This window comes from Bos taurus, chromosome 7 (genome assembly GCF_002263795.3).
Source record: "Bos taurus isolate L1 Dominette 01449 registration number 42190680 breed Hereford chromosome 7, ARS-UCD2.0, whole genome shotgun sequence".
NCBI lineage: Eukaryota > Metazoa > Chordata > Mammalia > Artiodactyla > Bovidae > Bos > Bos taurus.
In genome coordinates, this window is record NC_037334.1 from 43,057,205 (window position 1) to 43,078,510 (window position 21,306).

General features: G+C 51.5%; 1 protein-coding gene across 2 annotated transcripts; it reads right to left on the minus strand.

Annotated features, from left to right (window-relative positions):
* Positions 1-9,848: 9,848 nt before the first annotated feature.
* THEG (theg spermatid protein) lies at positions 9,849-20,021 on the minus strand. 2 transcript variants are annotated; one of them, XM_002689159.5, is made up of 8 exons: positions 19,659-20,021; positions 18,733-18,849; positions 18,520-18,591; positions 18,041-18,102; positions 17,315-17,384; positions 16,123-16,240; positions 13,219-13,378; positions 9,849-10,141 (listed from the first exon to the last, which is right to left on the minus strand). In XM_002689159.5, exons 1-8 carry the CDS (start codon positions 19,964-19,966, stop codon positions 9,903-9,905), a joined length of 1,146 nt encoding a protein of 381 aa, XP_002689205.1. In that variant the 5' UTR covers positions 19,967-20,021; the 3' UTR covers positions 9,849-9,902. The 2 variants fall into 2 exon arrangements, with proteins under 2 accessions (XP_002689205.1, XP_024850856.1); XM_024995088.2 differs by lacking the exon at positions 18,520-18,591.
* Between the last annotated feature and the right edge of the window lie 1,285 nt (positions 20,022-21,306).

Below are 21,306 nucleotides of genomic sequence, written 5' to 3' on the forward strand. Positions count from 1 at the left end.
TGAAGTGCGTGAACAAGAGGGTCCAGACAAGGACTCCCCATACTTTGCGTCTCAGAGATGTGCTGAGGGCATCAGGGTGGAAGGTGTAGACAGAGGGGGCAAAGCAGAGACTAGGATGGTGGCTAGAGCAGAGGTGGATGGCTGGGGAATATGGGCAAAGTAGAGAGGAGGCACACAGGTTTCAGGCTCACACAAACCAGGAAGAATGGATGCGGGGGAGACCTAGGACTCAGCCCTGGTCCTTTTCAATCTGATTTTGACACCAGTGTCAACTGGGTGCTGGATGCTTGACGTGAAAGCGCTAGTCCAGCCCTGGGGGAGCCTACCAGCCAGGAGATAACCGGTCTTAGAAGGCCTGCCCTGCTCTCTTCTCTGCATGAGTCACAAGTTGCATGAGTCATGAGCTCCCCACTCACATTGATGTACATCATCCAGATTGAGGGTTCAGGCCCTTGGAGAGAGGGTCTTCACTGATAAGGGATCAGCTTGGTTAATCAGTCACTCAGTGTCCCCGCAGCCCTCAACTGGGTACTGGGCAACCAGAGGTCCAGTGAAGTAGGAGGGTAAACCAACAAGACACAGTGACAGTGAGGCTCTGTATAATCACACGTGGCAGCAACAGAGGGAAAGGGCTTGAGTAAGCCTAGGGGACCAGAGGAGACTCCTTGGAGGGAGCTTTAACAAGAATCATCAAAAATGAGGGACAGGGAAGCCTGGTGTGCTGCAGTTCTTGGGGTCGTAAAGAGTCTGACATGACTTGGCAACTGAACAACAGCAGCAGACGGAGGGATGGAGAGAGGGATGTGTTCCAGGTCTGAAAGTTTCTTCCCCAGTAGTATAAGCTGCAGTCATCAAAGCAGCATGGTATCGGCACAAAACAGGCATGAATCAATGGAACAGAATAGAGAGCCCAGAATTACACCCCCACCTACGGTCAGTTAATCTTAGAGGAAGCAAGAATGGAAGAAAGTCATGAAATTAAAAGACGCTTACTCCTTGGAAGGAAAGTTATGACCAACCTAGATAGCATAGTCAAAAGCAGAGACATTATTTTGCCAACAAAGGTCCGTCTAGTCAAGGCTATGGTTTTTCCAGTGGTCATGTATGGATGTGAGAGTTGGACTGTGAAGAAACTGAGCACCGGAGAATTGATGCTTTTGAGCTATGGTGTTGGAGAAGACTCTTGAGAGTCCCTTGGACTGCAAGATCCAACCAGTCCATTCTAAAGGAGATCAGCCCTGGGATTTCTTTGGAAGGACTGATGCTAAAGCTGAAACTCCAGTACTTTGGCCACCTCATGCGAAGAGTTGACTCATTGGAAAAGACCCTGATGCTGGGAGGGATTGGGGGCAGGAGGAGAAGGGGATGATGGAAGATGAGATGGCTGGATGGCATCACCGACTCGATGGATGTAAGTTTGAGTGAAGTCTGGGAGTTGGTGATGGACAGGGAGGCCTGGCGTGCTGCGATTCATGGGGTCACAAAGAGTCGGATACAACTGAGCAACTGAACTGAACTGAACTGAACTGAAAGTCTCTTCAGCAAGTGGCATTGGGAAAACTGAACAGCCATGTGTAAATCAATGAAGTTAGCACACTCCCATACACATGCACAAAAATAAACTCAGGTTGGCTTAAATATAAGACATGTCATGAAAATACTGCTAAAAGAGAACATAGGCAAAACATCCTCTGACATAAATCTTACCAATGTTTTCTTAAGTCAGTCTCCCAATGCAACAGAAAGAAAAGCAAAAATAAAGTGAAGAAGAACCAGAGTCTCGTGATGAAGGTGAAAGAAGAGAGTGAAAAGTCTAGCTTAAAGCTCAACATTCAAAAACTAAGATCATTACATTCGGTTCCATCACTTTATGGCAAATAGATAAGAAAAAAAATGGAAACAGTGGCAGATTTTATTTTCTTGGGCTCCAAAATCACTGTGGATGGTGATTGCAACCGTGAAATTAAAAGACACTTGCTCCTTGAAAGAAAAGCTATGACAAACCTAGATGTGTATTAAAAAGCAGAAACATTATTTTGCTGACAAAGGTTTGTATAGTCAAAGCTATAGTTTTTCCAGCAGTCATGTATGGATGTGAGAGTTGGACCATAAAAAAGGCTGAGCGCCAAAGAATTGATGCTTTCAAATTGTGGTACTGGAGAAGATTCTTGAGAGTCCCTTGGACTGCAGAGATCAAAGCAGTCAGTGGTAAAGGAAACCAGCCTTAAATATTCATTGGAAGGACTGATGCTGAAGCTGAAGCTCCAATACTTTGGCTTCCTGATTTGAAGAGCCAACTCATTGGAAAAGACCCTGATGCTGGAAAAGATTGAAGGCAGGAGGAGAAGGGGGTGACAGAGGATGAGATGGTTGAATGGCATCATGGACTCGACATGAGTTTGAGCAAACTCTGAGAGATAGTGAAGGACAGGGAAGCCTGGCATGCTGCAGTCCATGGGGTCACAAAGAGTCAGACACCACCTAGGGACTGAACAACAACCAACAAATGGAAACTAACCAAACTCACAAGCTTTTCAAGAGCAAAGGAAACCATCAACCTACAGACTCGGAGAAAAATATTTGCAAATGATTAAGCTAATTAATCAAGGGCTTGATTTGCAAAATATATGAACAGCTCATACAACACAACAACTAATAACAAAAAAACAAATAATCCAATGGAAAAATGGGCAGAAGACCTAACTAGACATTTCTCTAAAGAAGACAGACAGATGGTCAGTAAGCACATGAAAAGATGCTCAGCATCACTAATTAATGGAGAAATGCAAATCAAAACTACAATGAGGTACCACCTCACACCAATCATTAAAGCCATCATTAAAACATTTACAAATTACAAATGCTGGAGAGGGTGTGGAGAAAATGGAACTCTCCTACACTGTTGGTGGGACTGTAAATTGGTGCAGCCACTATAGAAAACAGTATGGAGTTTCCTCAGAAAATGTAAAATAGAGTTTCCATATGATCCAGCAATCCCAATCCTGAGCATATGTCCAAACAAAACTATAATTCAAAAAGACACATGCACCCCAATGTTCATAGCAGCACTATACACAATAGCCAAGACACAGAAAAAACCTAAATGTCCATCAACAGATGAATGGATATAGAAGACTTGGTACATATATACAATGGAATATTATTCAGCCATAAACAATGAAATGATGCCATTTGCAGCAACAAGGATGGACCTAAAGGTTTTCATACTAAATATGAAAGTCAGAGAAAGAAGTAAGCCAGAAAAAGACAAATACCATATGATATCACTTATATGTGGGCTCTAAAATATGACACAAATGAGCATCTACAAAACAGAAACAGACTCACAAACTTAGAGAACAGACTTGTGATTGCCAAGGGGGAGGGGCTGAGGGAGGGCTGTACTGGGAGTCCCGGCTTAGCAGACGCAAACTGTTCTCTACGGGATGGGTAAACAACAAGGTCCTTCTGTAGAGCACAGAGAACTACATTTAATATCCTGTGGTAAACCATAATGGGAAAGTGTGAACAGAATGTATATCTATGCATAACTGAATCACGTTGCTGTATAGCAGAAATTAAACACAACATTGTAAATCAACAATACCTCAGTAAAATAAAGTTTAAAAATAAAAATGTGAAAATCTCTTCCCGCAGATTAGAGAAATGAGGCAATCATCCCACCAGGTGAGAAACATTAACCCCACAAGTGAGGGGAGGAAGTGTGCCCTGAGAAAGACCATCACTTGTGCCCAGGAATGCATAATCTGTGTCTATATTTGAGGGGCTTCACACAAACCTCAAATAAGGAACATTCTATTAACAACAGTTAGAACCAGACACATGGAACAACTGACTGGTTCAACATTGGGAAAGGGGTAGGACAAGGCTGTATATTATCACCCTGCTTGTTTCACTTATATGCAGAGTGCATCATGCGAAATGCCAGACTGGATGAATCACAAGCTGGAATCAAGATTGCCAGGAGAAATATCAACAACCTCAGATACGCAGATGATACCACTTCAATATGGGCTTCCCCGATGGCTCAGCAAGTAAAGAATATGCCTGCAGTGCAGGAGACACGGGTTCAATCCCTGGGTCCAGAAGATCCCCGGGAGGAGGAAACGGCAACCCACCCCAGTATTCTAGCCTGGGAAATCCCATGGACAGAGGAGCATGGCAGGCTACAGTCCCAAGGGTCGCAAAGAATTGGACACAACTGAGTGACTAAGCACACACACACACGGCAGAAAGTGAAGAGGAACTAAAGAGCCTTTTGATGAGTGTGAAAGAGGAGAGTGGAAAAGCTGGCTTAAAGCTCAACATTCAAAAAAAACTAAGATTGTGGCATCCAAGCCCATCACTTCACAGCAAATAGAATGGGAAAAGTGGAAGCAGTGGCAGATTTTATTTTCCTGGGCTCCAAAGTCACTGAAGACAGTGACTGCAGCGATGAAATTAAGACACTTGCTCCTGGAAAGAAAACCTATGACAAACCTAGATAGCATATAAAAAAGTATACATCAAAAAAAAAAAAAAGTAGACATCACTTTGCCAACAAAGATCCATATAGTCAAAGCTATGGTTTTTCTAGTAATCATGTACAGATATAGAGTTGGACCATAAAGAAGGCTAAATGCCAAAGAACTGATGCTTCTGAATTGTGGTGCTAGAGAAGACTCTTGAGAGTCCCTTGGACTGCAAGGAGATCAAACCAGTCAATCCTAAAGGAAATCAATCCAATACTTTGGCCACCTGATGTGAAGAGCTCACTCATTGGAAAAGACCCTGATGCTGGGAAAGGTTGAAGGCAAAAGGAGAAGGCAGCAGAGAATGAGATGGTTAAAGGGCATCACTGACTCAATGGATATAAATTTGAGCAAACTCGGGAGATAGTGAAGGACAGAAGAGCCTGGTGTGCTGCAGTCCACGGGTCACAAAGAGTCGGACACAAGTTAGTGACTGAACAACAACATAAACAGGGGAAAAGGACAGTATTCTTCAAAAATATCAACACCATAAAAGACTGATCTGTGGAAATGTTCCAGATGTGAGAACTAAACACATTGCCTGATGCTGGGCTGGAGGGAAATCACTAGGTCAACTGACAAAGCTGAAACTCAGATGTAGGTGAAATAATACACTGTATCAGTATTAAGCTTCTTGGAATCAGTAGCTACTCTGTGGTTCTGTAAGAGGATGTACTTCTTACAAAATTCACACTGAAGGCTTTAGGGGCAGTTGTAGGCAAAATATCTGTGTGTCCTAAAAATTGGTATATTAAAACACAATCCCCAGTGTGCTGGTGTTAGAGGAGGTGGGCCCTTGGCATGTGATTATATCAGAAAGGCAGAGCCCCCATGAAGGGATTACTGCCCTGATGAGAGAGACCCCAGAATGCTCCCTCAGCCCTTCTGCCCTATGAGGACACAGCCAGAAGATGGCCTTTGAACCAGGAAGCAAATCCTCACCAGACCACACATCTGCTGGCACCCCAATTCTGGACTCCAATCTGCAGATGAGAAACACAATCGCTGTTATTCATAAGCCCCTGGTCCGTGGCCTTTTTGTTAGAGTCGCCCCAGTGGATGATGACGGGGTCAAGGGCCACGACATATGCAGCTCACTCTCAAGATCTTCAGAAAGACGTGTTTTCTGTCTACAAAACACAGACATGGAAGGGAGAGCAAATGACAGAGCAGGTAGGCAAACTGCATGGCTGAGTCTGGGGGCAAGGTTTGCAGGGGTTTTCTTACTATGCTTTTTCTTGCAATTATTCTGTAAACCGGAATGATTTCAAATAAAGAGGACAGGAAAGGAAACTAGGAAAATAAAAAGCAGTGTCTTCAGCAGAGACGTCAGAGAGGGAAAAGAGAGCTGCAGAGGGTGTTCCCGGCCTTGGGAGCAGCACAAAGGATGCACCGTCCAGCAGGGCGATGGGCAGGGCCTCCGAGTCCCTTCTCCTGGCACTACTGTGCCTGGCCTGACAGTTGAGCAGTGGGCTAAGGTCTGGGCTACCCCCACAGCTAAGCCCAGCGGAGGGAGAGCTGGCAGAGGGGAGGGGTGCTGGGTGCTCGCAGCTCGGGGGCAGCGGTGCATCCACTAACCTTTCTTATTTTTTAGTGTTATTTATTCATTTTTGGCTGTGCTGGGTCTTCACTGCTGTGTGGGCTTTTCTCTAGTTGCAGCAAAAGGGGCTACTCTCTAGTTGTGCTGTGTGGGCTTCTTATTGGGGTGACTTCTCTTGTTGCAGAGCACGGGCTCTAGGGGGCTAGGCCTTCAACAGTGGCAGCTCCCAGGCTCTAGAGCACAGGCTCAGTAGTTATCGTCACAGGCTTAGTTGATCTGCAGCATGTGGGATGTTCCCAGACCAGGGATTGAACTCGTGTCTCCTGCGTTGACAGGCAGATTCTTGACCACTGAGCCACCAGGGAAGCCCCCTAATCTTTCTGTTGCAAGTTCCCCCGCCCCCCACCCAGAAAAAGAAGCCCTGGAGGAACCATTTCCAGCAGACATCACCCTGACCTGAGCAGCTCCGGGGAGGTGGGTACTGTGGGTAGATCTGTGCCCCCAGCACACACACCCCATACCCCACCCCACCCCCCACATCACACACACAAGAAGTTTCCCCACTGCTGGGAATGCACAGAGGCCAACGGGGACAGCATGAGGCTCCAGAGCTCCCGCCGGACCTGTGGGGACTCTGTCGCCTCTGCTCAGAGTGCTGCCAGTGGTGACCCGAGGGCCAACCCCCAGTGCTTCCCCGTCTCAGCCCCTGTCTCATGGTCTGGTTCCTGGGAACCTATAGCCCCTGACACAGAGCTTGAGTCATATTTTGAAACATTTAAAAAAGCATAAAAGAAGTAACACAGGTTGAAAGTGGTAAGGTAAAGGGGAAGAACTGAGCCTGACGCTGGTCCTGTCAGGAAACGTGAACAAGCCCATTTCTGCACTATCCAGATGAATCACAGGGCAGGTCCTGACCCTAAGCAGACATGTTGTTGTTGTTCACTCAGTCATGTTCAACTGTTTGCGACCCCATGGACTGCAGTGCGTCAGGCCCCTCTGTCCTTCACTATCTCCCAGAGTTTGCTCAAATTCACGTCCATTGAGTCAGTGATGCTCTCTAACCATCTCATCCTCTGCCACCCGCTTCTCCTTTGGCCTTCAAATCTTTCCCAGCATCAGGGTCTTCTCCAATGAGTCGGCTCTTCACATCAGGTGGCCAAAGTATTGTAACTCGATGAAGCTCTGAGCTGTGCCACACAAGCCCACATGAGACGGACAGTTCCGAGTGAAGGCTTCTGACAAAACATGACCCACTGGAGAAGGAAATGGCAGCCCCCTCCAGTATTCCTGCCTGGAAAATCCCATGGACAGTATGAAAAGGCAAAAAGATATGACGCCAGAAGACGAGCCAATAGCACAGAAGATGTCCAATATGCTACTGGGGAAGAGTAGAGGGCAAGAACCGATGGCTCTTTTGCAGTGAGCCAGCATCAACCCTGAGAGTGAGGGTCACACAGAGTCTCCTCCGCCCAAACACTTTCCGGTTTACTGAGTCCTGGACACTTCAGCCTGCAGGTTCAGCGAGCAGCTGCCGGTCCAGGAGAACAGCCTGGACTCTGAGCAGCTTCAGGCGGGGCTTAAACTTGTGGAAGCTGACTGCAGGGGTGGCTACGCTCACCTGCGTCAGTGATGGTAAAACCCAGACGGATAGATTTTCCTTTCTGTTCTCAACAAAGGAGACCACAGATCACACTGGACTCAAGAAGTATACACGCCTCTTTATCCGCTCACTAAATCACGATATAATGGTTGACATGTGGGCAGTTAAGGTCACATTTTATTTCTTCGGGACATGTCAGTGTGCAGGTTGCTTTTTTCTCAGCTTGAAGAGGAACGCTAAAACACGAGGGGTCTTTGACAAGAGAATGAGTGTGCCGTTTCGGACACTCGGCTGGTTTAAAGCCTTGTTTTGCGTTGTGTCACGAGGTCCCTAAGGTTGACCACCCCTGTTGGTGGAGCTGCACTCTTTGCCAGCACAGCAGGTACCAAGGGTCTAAGATTTCTAACCTGCACTGGTTTCCTACTCACCACACATCAGTAGCTGAAACAACAGACCCTAATCCCCTGGGGGTCGGGAGTGTCTGCAGGGCCTCCTCCTTCCCTCCCAAGGCCCGAGGGGAGGCCATGGGGCCTTTCAGGGCTGCATCCCTCCTGCCTCAGGCCAGGGCACAATGCATGGCTTTGGTGTCACCCTGTCTCCTCAGCTTCTCTCTTAGGACATGCAACGGTATTGGACCCACCCAGGGAACCCACGACAACTCCCTGGGCCCTGTCTGTGGAGCCCCTCTGCCGTCCAGCATGCCATGTTCCCAGGCTCAGGACTTGGGACCCAGACGTCTTTGGGGCGGTAATCAGCTGACCCCATAGTCCACCCTGCTGGATGCAGGCCACCCGGATTCCAGGCGGGACTCCTGACTCACTAAGGGTGTGAGTCTGCGTAGATATGCTTCTGGTCTTCATCATGACAGTGGTACCCACCAGAGCAACAGGGAGAGACCAGGGGTCACGTCATCACCAGACGAGCGTGCATGGCCATCACCCTTCCAGCCCATGAGAAACCTGCACTTGGTGGCACCCACAGGCTCAGCGAGGCATCCATCCATCCATCCATCTGTGCTGCCAGGTAATTCAGAGAAGATGAGGGTGGGTTTCTTTTTAACCTTTTTCTTCTGAACCTCCGTCCAGGTCTGCACCTATAATACTCAACAACTGTCCTTTATGTTACTGAGTGAAGTAGTGTCCTCAAAGCATCTGGAAATCATGGCTTGGGACCTGATGCATGGTGGGCTTGAGAGAAGACGTGAGAGCACTCAGCATGCCACCCCTTCAGGACCCAGCAATTGGTCCCCAAGTGAATGAGCAGGAGCCAGAGGCAAACAAGACTGTCTAGGACTGCAGATGCAGACAAGAGATTCTCCCACTGTGCTCAGCAGAAGAACAGCCCCAGAGACACCCCCCTCCTGGTCCCTGGGCCTATAAACATGTCATGAGGCAGAAGGGACTTTGCACGTGGGATTAAGCTAAGACCCCTAAGATGAGGACTACCCTGGATTCCCCAGGGGTCCCAGTATCATCACAGGATCCTTATGAGAGGGAGTGGCTGTGAGAGGCAGAGAGACAGGAGATGCTGTGCTGTTGGCTGTGAGGATGGAGGGAGGGGCCACAAGCCAGGGATGCAGTGCCTCTAGAAGCTGGAAAAGCCCATGCTCCCTGGGAGCCTCCAGAAGGACCAGCCCTGCCCAAGCCTGGATTCAGCCCCATGAGGCCTGAGCTAGACTCCTGACCTCAGGATTGTCAGCGAATGAATCTGTGTGATTTCTAGCCCCCTGTTTGAGGTGACTTATTCCAGCTGCTGTAGGAAGCTCACATGGGGATGAGGACTGTGAGTCTTTCACCAACTCTGTGACCCTGAGTCTCCACCTCAGCACAGTGGTCCTCACATGGGGACTTCAGACACTGATGGTCCCCAACAGGTTCCCCCTGCAAAGATCAGTAAATTGTGCAGCAGGCAATTGCTGGCTCATCACAGAGCTCGAGGTGCTGTGGACACTATAGATCAGCAAATCAGGCCAGAAGGACTTGGAGGGGAATTTCTGACATGGGGACTGGGAGGTGTGCTGTCCGAGGGGCTGGCGATGGCAGGGGAACATGAGTGGGAAAAAAGGCTGCAGGATTGCAGGCTGGATGCAAACATAAACATCATTATTATTATTTTCTCCTTTTTCAGCCACTGTCCTCCCGCCTCCAGGCCAAGGCGCTCAGAGCCACACACAGGGTCAGGTTGCACTTGGGTGTTTACTGGGAATGGGCTCAGGGGCCAGGCCTGAGGCTCATGCTTTCTTGGTGATGGTCTTGGGGGTAGCGAGCTCATACAGGCGAGGGGACGCCTGCGCCACCAGGGCGGCAGGGGACACGTGGGAGGGGTCGTAGCCCTCATTCAGGTCCTTCCGCACTCGGGGTTTTGCCAGAGACAGGATGCGGGGACTAGCCACTGCCTTCTTGGTGACCTCCAGCACCTCCCAGCGCGGGTCGCGGTCAGGAACACACTTGTCCGACTGGACCTTGGGCACTGGATGGGGCGGGAGAGAGGGCGCAGTGTCAGCAGCCCGAGCCCCCCTCCCCACGGAGAGCGATCTTCTGAGTCAGAGCTCCCAAGTTCAGTGTCCTGTCCCTCGGCAGATGATGGATAAACACACATGTCTCTCCATACACACGAGCATCACTCAGCCGTGAAGAGAAGCCCTGACACTCGCTACCACACGGACGGACCCTGAGAACACGATGTTCAGTGAGACAAGCAGACACAGAAGGACACATGGGGTGTGATTCCACTGGTGGGAAACGTCCAGAACAGGCTGACCCACAAAGTGAGTGGGTTCCTGGTGGTCAGGGGCTGGGGAGGGGCTGAGGGGGCCAGCCAATGGAGATGGGGCGTCACTGTGGAGTGGTGGAATGTTCTGGACTTGATTTTGTGGGACATAGGGAACAGACTGGTGGGTGCCAGTGGGGAAGATGGGAGGGAAGGGAAGGATTGGGGGCTTGGGGTAAGCAGATGCAAACTATATTATACACAGGATGGACAAACGACAAGGTCGCACTGTAGAGCACAGGGGACTATAGTCAATATCCAGTGATACCTGGAGTTCTGCTGTTATGTTCTATAAGTCAATGGTATGTGGCAGCCAGGATGGGAGGGAGTTTGGGAGAGAACAGATACATGTATGTGTATGCCTGAGTCCCTTCACTGTTCACCTGAAACTGTCACAGAATTGTTAATCAGTTATATCCCAATACAAAATTAAGAGTTGAAAATTCCTGTGATAAAAGATAATGGAAAAAAATATGAAAAAGAATGTGTATAACTGAGTCACTTTGCTGTTCAGCAGAAATTAACACAATATTGTAATTCAACTACACTTCAATAAAATTTTTTTAATAAATAAAATAATATATAATTTTTTTTAATAAATAAAAAAGGGTTGTAGTAATGTGCCCATGGCTGTCTGTGAGTGTACTGGGAAGTACTGAACTGTGCATTTTGAAGGGTGAGCATAAAGAACAATGTCTCAAATGGTCACAGGCCCAGACAGGGACTGGAGGGGCAGACATAGGTGCCCTGGTGGCTGGGGGTGAGGCAGGGGCTCCATCAGCCCCACTGCCCATGCACCTGTGGCCCCAGCTGGGTCCTCCCCATAGGGTCCACCAGCTACACATGACCAGCACCCCATATGGACTGGGATTTTATCTTATTTAATTTTAATAAAATCCATTAATTGAATTAAATCAATAGGTTGATTGACATTCAGTCCATTTCAGTCATGGACAGACGGGTCTCAGAGTAGACCCGTAGCTTAGCCTGGCCCACCGCTCACTGGCCAGGACCCCTGGCCCTGCTCCTGTTTGGATCCCCTACCTCTTCACCACCCCTTCCCCCACAGTGGGAGCCTCAGGGCTTGGCCCACATGAGGGCCAGGAGCGAGTAACCGCTGGTGACTACTGGTGAGCACTCCTGTCTCTAGGCCCTTCAGTTTTGAGGGTTTCCTTTCCAAACCCCTCTTTGCCCCAAGACTCTGCAAATGCAAAAAGGCCGTCTCCACTCAGCAGAGGAGCTGCAGCTCCGGGGAGAGGCACTCAGTGAAAACAATGGGAGCCTATGCTGAGGTCCCCAAAGAGGGTACTTGGGAGGCCTTGGGAGGACCTGCCAGAGCCCACCTTCCTGGAGTCCTCAGGGAGACTCAGGGGCTCCCCCTGTTGTAACATCTGGGCTCTGAAAATCTATCGGTCACAAGTTAACAGTGCAACCTGTCCACAGCCACACAGAACCCGTACTGCATGGACCAGTGTTGCCCAGGGACCCTGCACTGCGTGTTTCCTCTCTTCACTTTTTAAATGCTGGTCAGAACCATCAGTGGGTGGGAGTCTGCAGTTGGAAATACACAGCCCTACGCCAGTCTTATCCATACACACACACACACAGAGGGATGTGCGTTGATAACATGCTCCTGTGAAGCCTGGATGAATACACACACATGTGTATGTACAAATGTACGTGTGCTTATGTTCCAGATGTGTGTGTCCATGCATGTGTGTGTGTGAGAGAGAGAGGCAGAAGTGCGTGTGTGCTTGTGTCTCTGTTCATTTAAACAATTTTTAACAAATTCAACGAATACTTTAACGAATATTAAGGGGCTTCCCTGGTGGCTCAGTGGTAAAGAATCTGCCTGCAATGCGGGTTCAATCCTTGGGTCGGGAAGATCACCTGGAGGAGGAAATGGCAACCCACTCCAGTGCTCTTGCCTGGAGAATCCCATGGACAGAGGAGCCTGGCTACAGTCCATGGGGGCACAAAGAGTTGAGGACGCAACTGAGCGACTAAACCACCACCAAGGGAACAGATGAATGAATCAACAAACAAAAGAAACTATAAGCAAGCTCGAAAGAAAAATGAATGGGAAGAAGTTACTTTGCAAAGTGCTCGACAAAGGGTTAGTGATCATCTTACATAAAGAGCTGCTGCAAATTAATTCCCTCCCCCAATCCCCCAATAAAAACAGGAAATAGGAAACTGAGAAAAAGACACAGCAGAGTAAACCGAAATGGCCAGTCAAGCTCCCTGGTGATCCTGTACCAGGAGTTGGGGCACACTTGAGTTTCCCAAAGCCCCTGACCACCTTTAGGTGGTGAGATCCCTTTCTTCATGCCTTGCTACATTTTTCAGATTCCCTACAATTACTGCATATTACTTCTGTTGTGGGGGAGCCAGGTCTTCCTTTGTTTTCAAGGACAGGCAGAGACTCTGGCCAGCACCCTTAGGTCCCAGCTTGGCTCTCCAGGCACTGGCCTGCATCCCAGGTTTCCCTTTTGTGCCTACGTGCCATGCTGGAAGACCCACTCAGATGACGCACTCGGCTCAGGCCCACAACCTCCATCCCAGGGGGAGTGATGCCCTCTGCCAGCCCCCAGGGAATGCGAGCAGATGCAGTATGAACTGCCCACAGGGATTCAGACAGTGGGTCTGCAGGTTAGTGGGAGTCAGGGGAACATGAATCTTGTAGAACCAGCTCCAAGTGGACCGGCTGCTCCCAACTGCATCCAGTGTGGAAGGGTGCTTCATGAGACATCGGGCACTTCCCGGGACCCACTTACTGGCCAGGTGAAGAAGGCGGTTATAGTCTGACACGTGTGGCTTGGGTTTTGGCACGGGGTCCCACTCTTCCAACAGGGTGGCTGGAGCCTTGGGCTTTGCCAGTCGGATGATCCTCGAACTGGGAATGGCCATCTGGGCTGCCCTGGACACTTGGGACACCTAGAAACAGAGTTAGAGGGAAAGAGTAAAGCAGCCTGCGCTGTTTCACACACCCCTGGGTCAAAAGATCCCGTAAGCAACGCTGAAAGACAAAAGACTGGCTAGGAAGTTAGACTGCAGTGTGTTCAGCAAAGGATTCAGATCAGATCAGTCGCTCAGTCGTGTCCGACTCTTTGCGACCCCATGAATCGCAGCACGCCAGGCCTCCCTGTCCATTACCAACTCCCAGAGTTCACCCAGACTCACGTCCATTGAGTCAGTGATGCCATCCAGCCATTTCATCCTCTGTCATCCCCTTCTCCTCCTGCCACCAATCCCTCCCAGCATCAGAGTCTTTTCCAATGAGTCAACTCTTCGCATGAGGTGGCCAAAGCACTGGAGTTTCAGCTTTAGCATCAGTCCTTCCAAAGAAATCCCAGGGCTGATCTCCTTCAGAATGGACTGGTTGGATCTCCTTGCAGTCCAAAGGATTCTCAAGAGTCTTCTCCAACACCACAGTTCAAAAGCATCAATTCTTCGGTGCTCAGCCTCCTCACAGTCCAACTCTCACATCCACACATGACCACAGGAAAAACCATAGCCTTGACTAGACGGATCTTTGTTGGCAAAGTAATGTCTCTGCTTTTGAATATGCTATCTAGGTTGGTCATAACTTTCCTTCCAAGGAGTAAGCATCTTTTAATTTCATGGCAAAGGATTAGTAGCCATCACATATAAAGAGGTTCTCTAAGCCAATAACATGAAAAATCAGTAGGAAATAGCTAATCATGAAGGAAAGTAAACCCAAAGGATCAATAATCCTTTCTGTGCACCAGGGAAATGTAAATTAAAACAGCAAAATATCACTCCATGCCAACAAATTTGACAAAAGTGACCAAGTCTGGCTTTATCCAGCCCTGGCAGGAAGGTGGGAGGACAGAAACCTGATGAATGGCTGGTAGGAGGGTAAATTGCGCAAGCACTTTGTGTGAAACATTTAACATTTTACAGAAGCTCTCCACTGGGTGCACCCTGCTGGGTACTGCCCAGAGGCAGAGGATTGGCTGAAATGATCCTTAGGGCCATCATTAAAATGTGTGTCTCTTTCCTCCTGAAATTGTGCTGCTTAGAAATTACATATACTACTCATACCAAAGACATCCTGGTGTTTACAATTTTATGTCCCTCTCAACCACCCATTCCATCCCCACTCCTTTCTTCCCCTCCTTCTCTCCCGCATCAATGGTCCACACAGCTCCAGTCACCAGCTGAGGTGGATAAATCAGCCTGCAGTCCTACCCTCAGGGGACCGCCAGCCTGGAGGGGTGACAGGCAGGGAAAATTCATTCATCCACACATTCAAATAATATTGATGACCACTCCATGCCCTGTGCATGCCAGGGCCGGAGACCTGTTGAGGGACCTTCATTTAGTCCCCCAGGAGGCACAAGGGAGAGTAAGGGTGGAGAAGGGCCTATCTTGCCAGCTTTCTCAGGCACTGGGGAGCCACAGAGGGTGCTGGAGCATAAAAGGGCTTAAAGGCTGAACCAGCAGAGGCAGGGCGGGGGGTCGGGAAAACAGCAGGTACACCTGCTGGGAAAAGCTGAGGCCAGACTCTCCTCTGGATCCTTGTCCAATCCAACTGACTGTGAAGCCTTCTTTGAGACAACCGGGGAAATGGAACATGGATTGGGGATTTGAACACTAAGGTATTATTGTTAAATTCTTCTAGTTGGACCATTGTTGGTATGTTTATTACTTTATTTTTATTTTTTTATCTTTTTGAGAGTTGTGAGTTAGCTTTATTTGGGGCAAAATGAGGACTGCAGCCCAAAGGATAGCTCTGAAAAACTGCTCCCCATTGTTGGTATGGTTTTAAACCATCACAAACCGTGTGATGTCTGAATTCAGTTGTAAAATTCTTCAAGTTAGGAGCGGGCGGGGAGGGTTGGTCTATCAAACAACCACACAAAAACACCCAGGGACAAGCTCTTCAACGTATGTTAAACCACATGGCCCAGGACTTCCCAGGTGGCCCAGGGGTTAAGACTCCCCCTTCTAATGCAGGTGGCTCAGATGGTAAAAGAATCTGCCTACAATGCAGGAGACCTGGCTTCGATCCTTGGGTCGAGAAGATCCCCTGGAAAAGGAAATGGCAACCAACTCCAGTATTCTCGCCTGGAGAATTCTAAGGACAAAGGAGCCTCAGATCAGATCAGATCAGGCGCTCAGTAGGCTACAATTCATGGGGGGGTCACAAATGGTCGGACACAACTGAGCAACTAAGACTCTTACTTTCACTTTTCCCAATGCAGGAGGCCCAGGTTCGATCCCTGGTCGGGGAACTAAGGTCCCACATGACATGGGGAGAGATAAGGGCCAGATTCAGGAGGGACTGAACTCTGGTGTCACCTCTGAACCGGTTGTCATGCACTCATTCAAGCAGATGGCTTGGGGCTCCCCTCCGCGCTGACCTGACCGGCAGCGGAGCGTGGTCCCAGCCCGCCTTCAAGGGGTGGGAGGAAAGTAAAGGGTAGGGGGTGGGCGTGGAGGGGGAGTAAAGGGAGTGGGGGAAGTGGAGGGGCGGGGAAAGTGGAGGGGCGGGGCTTCTTGAACCTACACTGGGACTCCCCATGGCTAAGAGAAGCAGCCACACGCCTGTTCCCTCTTGTCCTTGTGTGTCCTCTGAACCCCTGGGTGGGGGTGGGGGGCAGGCGGGCCCCCTAGAGGGAGCCAGGGAGCTCCAGGGACGGAAGGGCACCCACCTCGGACATGTTTATGCTCCAGATGTTGTTTCGGACCTTAGGGGTGGCCAGTTCCCGTAGGCGGTTGGACGCTCGATACTCCAAGGTAGACCGCGGAATGGGCCAGATAGAAGTGGTCCTAAGGGAGAGCCTAAGTCTGAGACCCCAGCCAACCCGGGGGCCATGTCTGTGTGTATCTGAGACCCTGGCCCTGCAGGAAGATGTGTCTGTGCACACATGTGCGACTCCTCTCTGATTCTGGGGTTCAGGGGAGCCTGGTGCAGAAGAGGGTTTTCTAATCCCTCCAAGATGAGTCCTTAAAAGACCCCTAACAGAGCCCCACCTTCCTCTCAAGGATGGAGCAATGCTCTCCTGGGTCATACCCTCCCTGCCACCCCCACAGCCCCCGCCATCAGGATGGGGTCAGGAGGTGGACCAAAGGGATGAAGTGAGCCCTGCCTGCCCCTCAAACTCGTGTCTCAACTCTGCCTCTGCCCCAGAAACAGCCTTATTTCATTGATCCGAGGCCAATTCCTCTCTTATTTTCACCTCTGTGAGCCTGGCATGCAGTTCTGTAATCTGGGGTGACCTCTGTGTGACCTGTAATCTGGGGTGAGGCTGGAATGAAGCAGATAAATGCTGTCAGCCCAACAGAAGGCCCAGTGCCCTCCCCTCCGGGGCGAGCACGACAAAACTGTTTGTACGGAGGTCACTCCAGATCACAGGTCCCACAGAGGTCACCCTGGATTACTGGTCCCTCAGAGGTACCTCCATATTATGCTCTGACCAGCATTAAGGAGAAAAGCTGTTGTCACAAGACCGGCACAGAGCCAGTGGCTGGAACCGGTTAACACCCGTAAGTGGGACTCCCCTCAGTCACTTATCTTTCCATGTGTGAGTGAGAGATAAAAGCAGAGTCTGTGTGGAATAACTTCAGACCCCACATTGGCCATCATGGAAGCCCCATGTGCTAAGACAGAGTCGCACCAGGAGGCAGGCACCTAAAACTGTAAATCTCACAGCCACCCGCTGCCTAGGGGACTCGAGCACCTGCCTTGAGACCCACCAGCATCCCATCCCGTCTGGGCCACTGGGCCTCAAAGGCTTGGTGCCCAAGGCCCAGGCCGCGCGGATGGTCACCTGGCCCCCAGACCCGGGCCCTCCCCTGCTACAACACCCTGATGGAGAGAGGTCTCTGCCCATAACCCCCTACCTGTTGTTGTTGTAATACTCCGAGTAGAACCTCTTGGGTCGGGCCAGCTCCTCCACCCGGCGGGACACCTCTGCACAAAAGGAGAAGCAGCTGCCCTAGAAAGCTGCCCTCCCCTCCCACCTAGGGCTCTCTTCCTCCTGACCTGGCTTCATACCAGGTGACAGCTCATACCAGACACCCCCACTGGGGACCACAGGACACATGAGGGGGGTTGCTCAGGCCCCTCGGCTCCTTGGCCCTACTGTGGACTTGGGCCTGAAGTCAGGATGGGCCTGGGCTTGAAGGGGCCTCCATGCTAACTGGGGGTGGGGAGAATTCTAAACCTGAGTGAGAACTTGCCCTGAGGCTCTGAGTGTCTCTCCAGATACAAGCTCTGGAAAGGAAGGGGTCTTTTGTGAAGTTCATACTGACCCCACTTTGGCTGAGATGCAAACTGCGATTTCCCCTGGAGAGTTTGCTCCCACCCCTCCCCCAGGACCAACCTCCAGCTAGGAGAGGAGACACCCTCCCTGGAAGACTGGGGGGACACTCCTGAAAGACAGGGGAGGGGCAGTCCCACAGGGGCCCTGAGAGGCTTGGGCCTGGGAGGCCCCAAAGTCTACCCTATCAGAGCCAGGCACAGGTCAGGGTGAGATAGGGGCAACCGGGCCATAGGCACCAGGCCAGCCCCAGTCCCCACTCCAGCACCCCCACAAAGAAGCACAGGCAAAGGACAGGTGGACCTACCGGGCACTGTGATGGTGAGGGTGGTGTCCTCAAGAAATCTCTCTGTCCAGTACACGGATGGCCTGGAACATAGCCAGCAGGGCTGATGAGGGGAGCCAGCCCCAGCGGGTGTACCCCACTCAGAAGCAGAGCTCAGGGCACCCCATGAACACAAACAGTGGGAGGAGTGCAACTAGAGGGGGAGAAAGGGAGATAGCAAGTGGATGGCAGCAGAGGCCGGTCAGAGAGGAACAAGACAGGGAGGCCTTAGGGGCACGGGAGAGCATAAACTATTTAGCAAGGCTGGTATTCAGAGAAAGAGGGAGCTGGGGAAAAAAGAGGCATAACTGAGAAGGGAGCCCAGGCGGTACTGGCACAGACCCACCTCAGGCAGGGGCTGGGGTCCAGAGCTCCGGGTGGAACTGAGAATCCTGGGGTAGGGCCCAGTGCAGAGCCCTCAGCGATCCCCCACCCAGGAGAGGAGGGGGCCCCAGACTCACCAGTAGATACAGAACTGCAGGCTCCGCATGCGCGGGGACACCCAGGCATGGCCCCTGCAGCAGCACCCCATCCTGCGGGAGACAGGCCTGCCAGCCTCCGCACTGGGCTCTGCTGGACCAGGTCGGTCTGGGGCTGCTGCACATCCCCTCTCAGACTGCCCCCCACCACCACCACACCCACCAGGCCTGCTGCCCGCCGGCCCGTTGCCTCACCTGTCTTTTAAGATTTGCCAGTTGGTCTTGGGCTTCGCCAGCTCAAAGAGCCGCCTCCTCTTCTTTCTCTCTGGGCTCGTGGAGGTGCGAGGGATCCTCTGGGAGATGGAGAGCCGCCTGGGGGGAGGTGGATGGTGAGGTCGAGCCCTTGCTCCCCGAGCCGGCAGCCCCACCCTTCTGCTCCCGCCCCGTCCTCTAGAGAAGAACCCTGCACCACCAAGACCTGGTCTGAAATTGTAGCTCTGCCACCAGCCAGTCCCTCAATTCCCCACTGCTGGGCCCCAAAGGCGACGCTGAGCCAGGGCGAGTGCCCCCAGGAAGCCCCCAAGAGCCCCAGACATCCCGTCTCCCCTCCTGGCTCAGACGAACTCCCCAAGCCCCACCCACGCCCCCATTCCCCTGCCTGACCAGCCACATCACATGCCATCTGTGTACTTGTCACACCAGCTCTGTGGGAGCTGGAAATCAATGTGCCTGGAGGGCAAAGGCCCCATCTGTGTCCAAGGAGATGTGTGCTGACCCAGGAGTAGGGGCTGAGGGCTTCCAGCCAAGGAACCCAGGCATATCCCAGGGCACAGGGTCCCACAGGTAGGAGGGAGCACCCACTCATTTTCCGGTGTCCTCCTCTCACCCAAAAACATTTCTGGTGATCTGTGGTACTTGGAAAGATTTCAGCTTTAGAGCTTCATTTTCTGTCTGTGGATGGCTGCTCACAACCTTTCAACTCTGCCATCTGACTTCTGCCCACTCCAAGTCTCCTGCCACATGGACAGGGGCGGTTTGCCAACATCCTCCTCGGGGCAGCAAGGAGCTGACCCCTTCACGCTTAAGAGTGAGGGCACAGGTCCAGAGCCCCCAGGCCAGTGCAGCCACCCCCAGGGACACCCCTGCCACACCCCAGCCTGGGCGCCCGCTCCCCAGCCCACCTCATCTCAGGCACGCCCTCCTCCACGTCTTTCTCCAGAACCCTCTCAAGCTCCAAGAGGGCCTCTTCTGGGTTCTGGGCATCCACAGATTCTTCCCCAGCCACCTCCTCTGGGGGAATCTCCTCTTCTTGGTCTTCCAGTTTCAGGTCCCTATCATCCAGACCCTGGAACTTGGGGTCCTTGGACCCTACATTCTCATATATTGTGCCCTGGAGGCCCAATGACACATCATCCTGCCCCCTCTCTGGCTGGTCCTCGGCCTCCGATGTGTGGTGGTTATAGAACGAGTTTTGCTGGTGGTCCCCCATGTGCCAGGCCCTCCCCAGCCTTGCTCCCGCAACACCCAAATGTGTCTGTGGTCACCCAGCAACCGGAGAATGGCCTGCCCACATTCTCGGCCCACATTCCACCCCCAGCACGCCTGTCTGCAGGTGCCTCCCCCCCCAGATGTAACTGGGGCTCCCGGGGCCACCCAGCCCTCCAGCCTCACCTGCTGGTCCCTTTCTGCTGCTCTGCCGTACTGTCCCCTAAACGTGTGCGCACTCCTCTGCCCACTCTCATCCTGGGGGGCGCCTCCTCGGGAAGGCAGACCGATCCCTGGGTCTCTCTGCATCTTGGCATCTGGCATGACTTTTCTGTGGTGTTTGGCATGGCCTGAGATGATGTCACTCACTTACTCCTTTCTTCTTCAGTGTCTATGTCTGCCTCGTAGAAAGTGGCCTTCCCAGGCCAGGGGCTGAGAGCACCCCATTCACTGGGGCCTGGGGCTGCGTCTTGGGGAAGGGCTTCTGCGGGAGCACACCCAGCTCACCCTACACTTCCTCTTAGTCAGGCCTATTTGTGCTCAGTTCGGGGAGTTGCCGCTGGTGGTAACAGTTCAACAGGGGTCCCACACCCTCCCTGGGACAGGCTCAGAAATGGGACTGGAGAGGGTGTCTGCAGGGGCTTTGAGGGATGGCATCCTCTGTCTTGAAAGGGGACAGGAAGAAGAGACTCTCTCTCTTCTTGGTTGTTTCTGGGACTATGTGTGATGTCTGGAGCTCAGGCAGCCATCTTGTTCCCAGTCACAAGTCCATGTGCCTGATGCACGGTGAGGCCAAACAAACCATAACGTTAGAGCCTGAAGCAGAGAAATGTTTATCACAGGCCATACAAGGAGAGGGGTGGCTTCCACCCCAGCACCCTGAACTCCCCAGAGGGATTCAGTAAAACCTTTTTAAGGCCAGGTAAGGGAGGGGTGCGGTTGTTGTTGCAGACTTGCTGGCACAGGCCGCAGAGCATGGGGTTAAACAAAGAAGCAGATGTAATGTGGAGTTAGATTTGTTTTTCCCTGTCACACTGTAACCCTGAGACCAGCAGGATTTGAGCCTGAAATGTTGTTGAGCCTCCGAACCTGGCAACCCTGGAGCCCTCTGTCTGGGCTTCCCGTTACTTGACACATTAATTCTCTTGGGAACTTGGGGGGGACTCTCTTGGTGGTCCAGTGGTTGGAAATCTGCCTGCCTTCTCAGGGGACAGGGGAGTCGATCCCTGGTCCGGGAAGATCCCCGTGCCACAGAGCAGCTAAGCCCGTGTGCCACAATTACTGAGCCTATGCTCTAGAGCCCAGGAGCTGCAACCACTGAGCCCACATGCCTCAACTACCAAA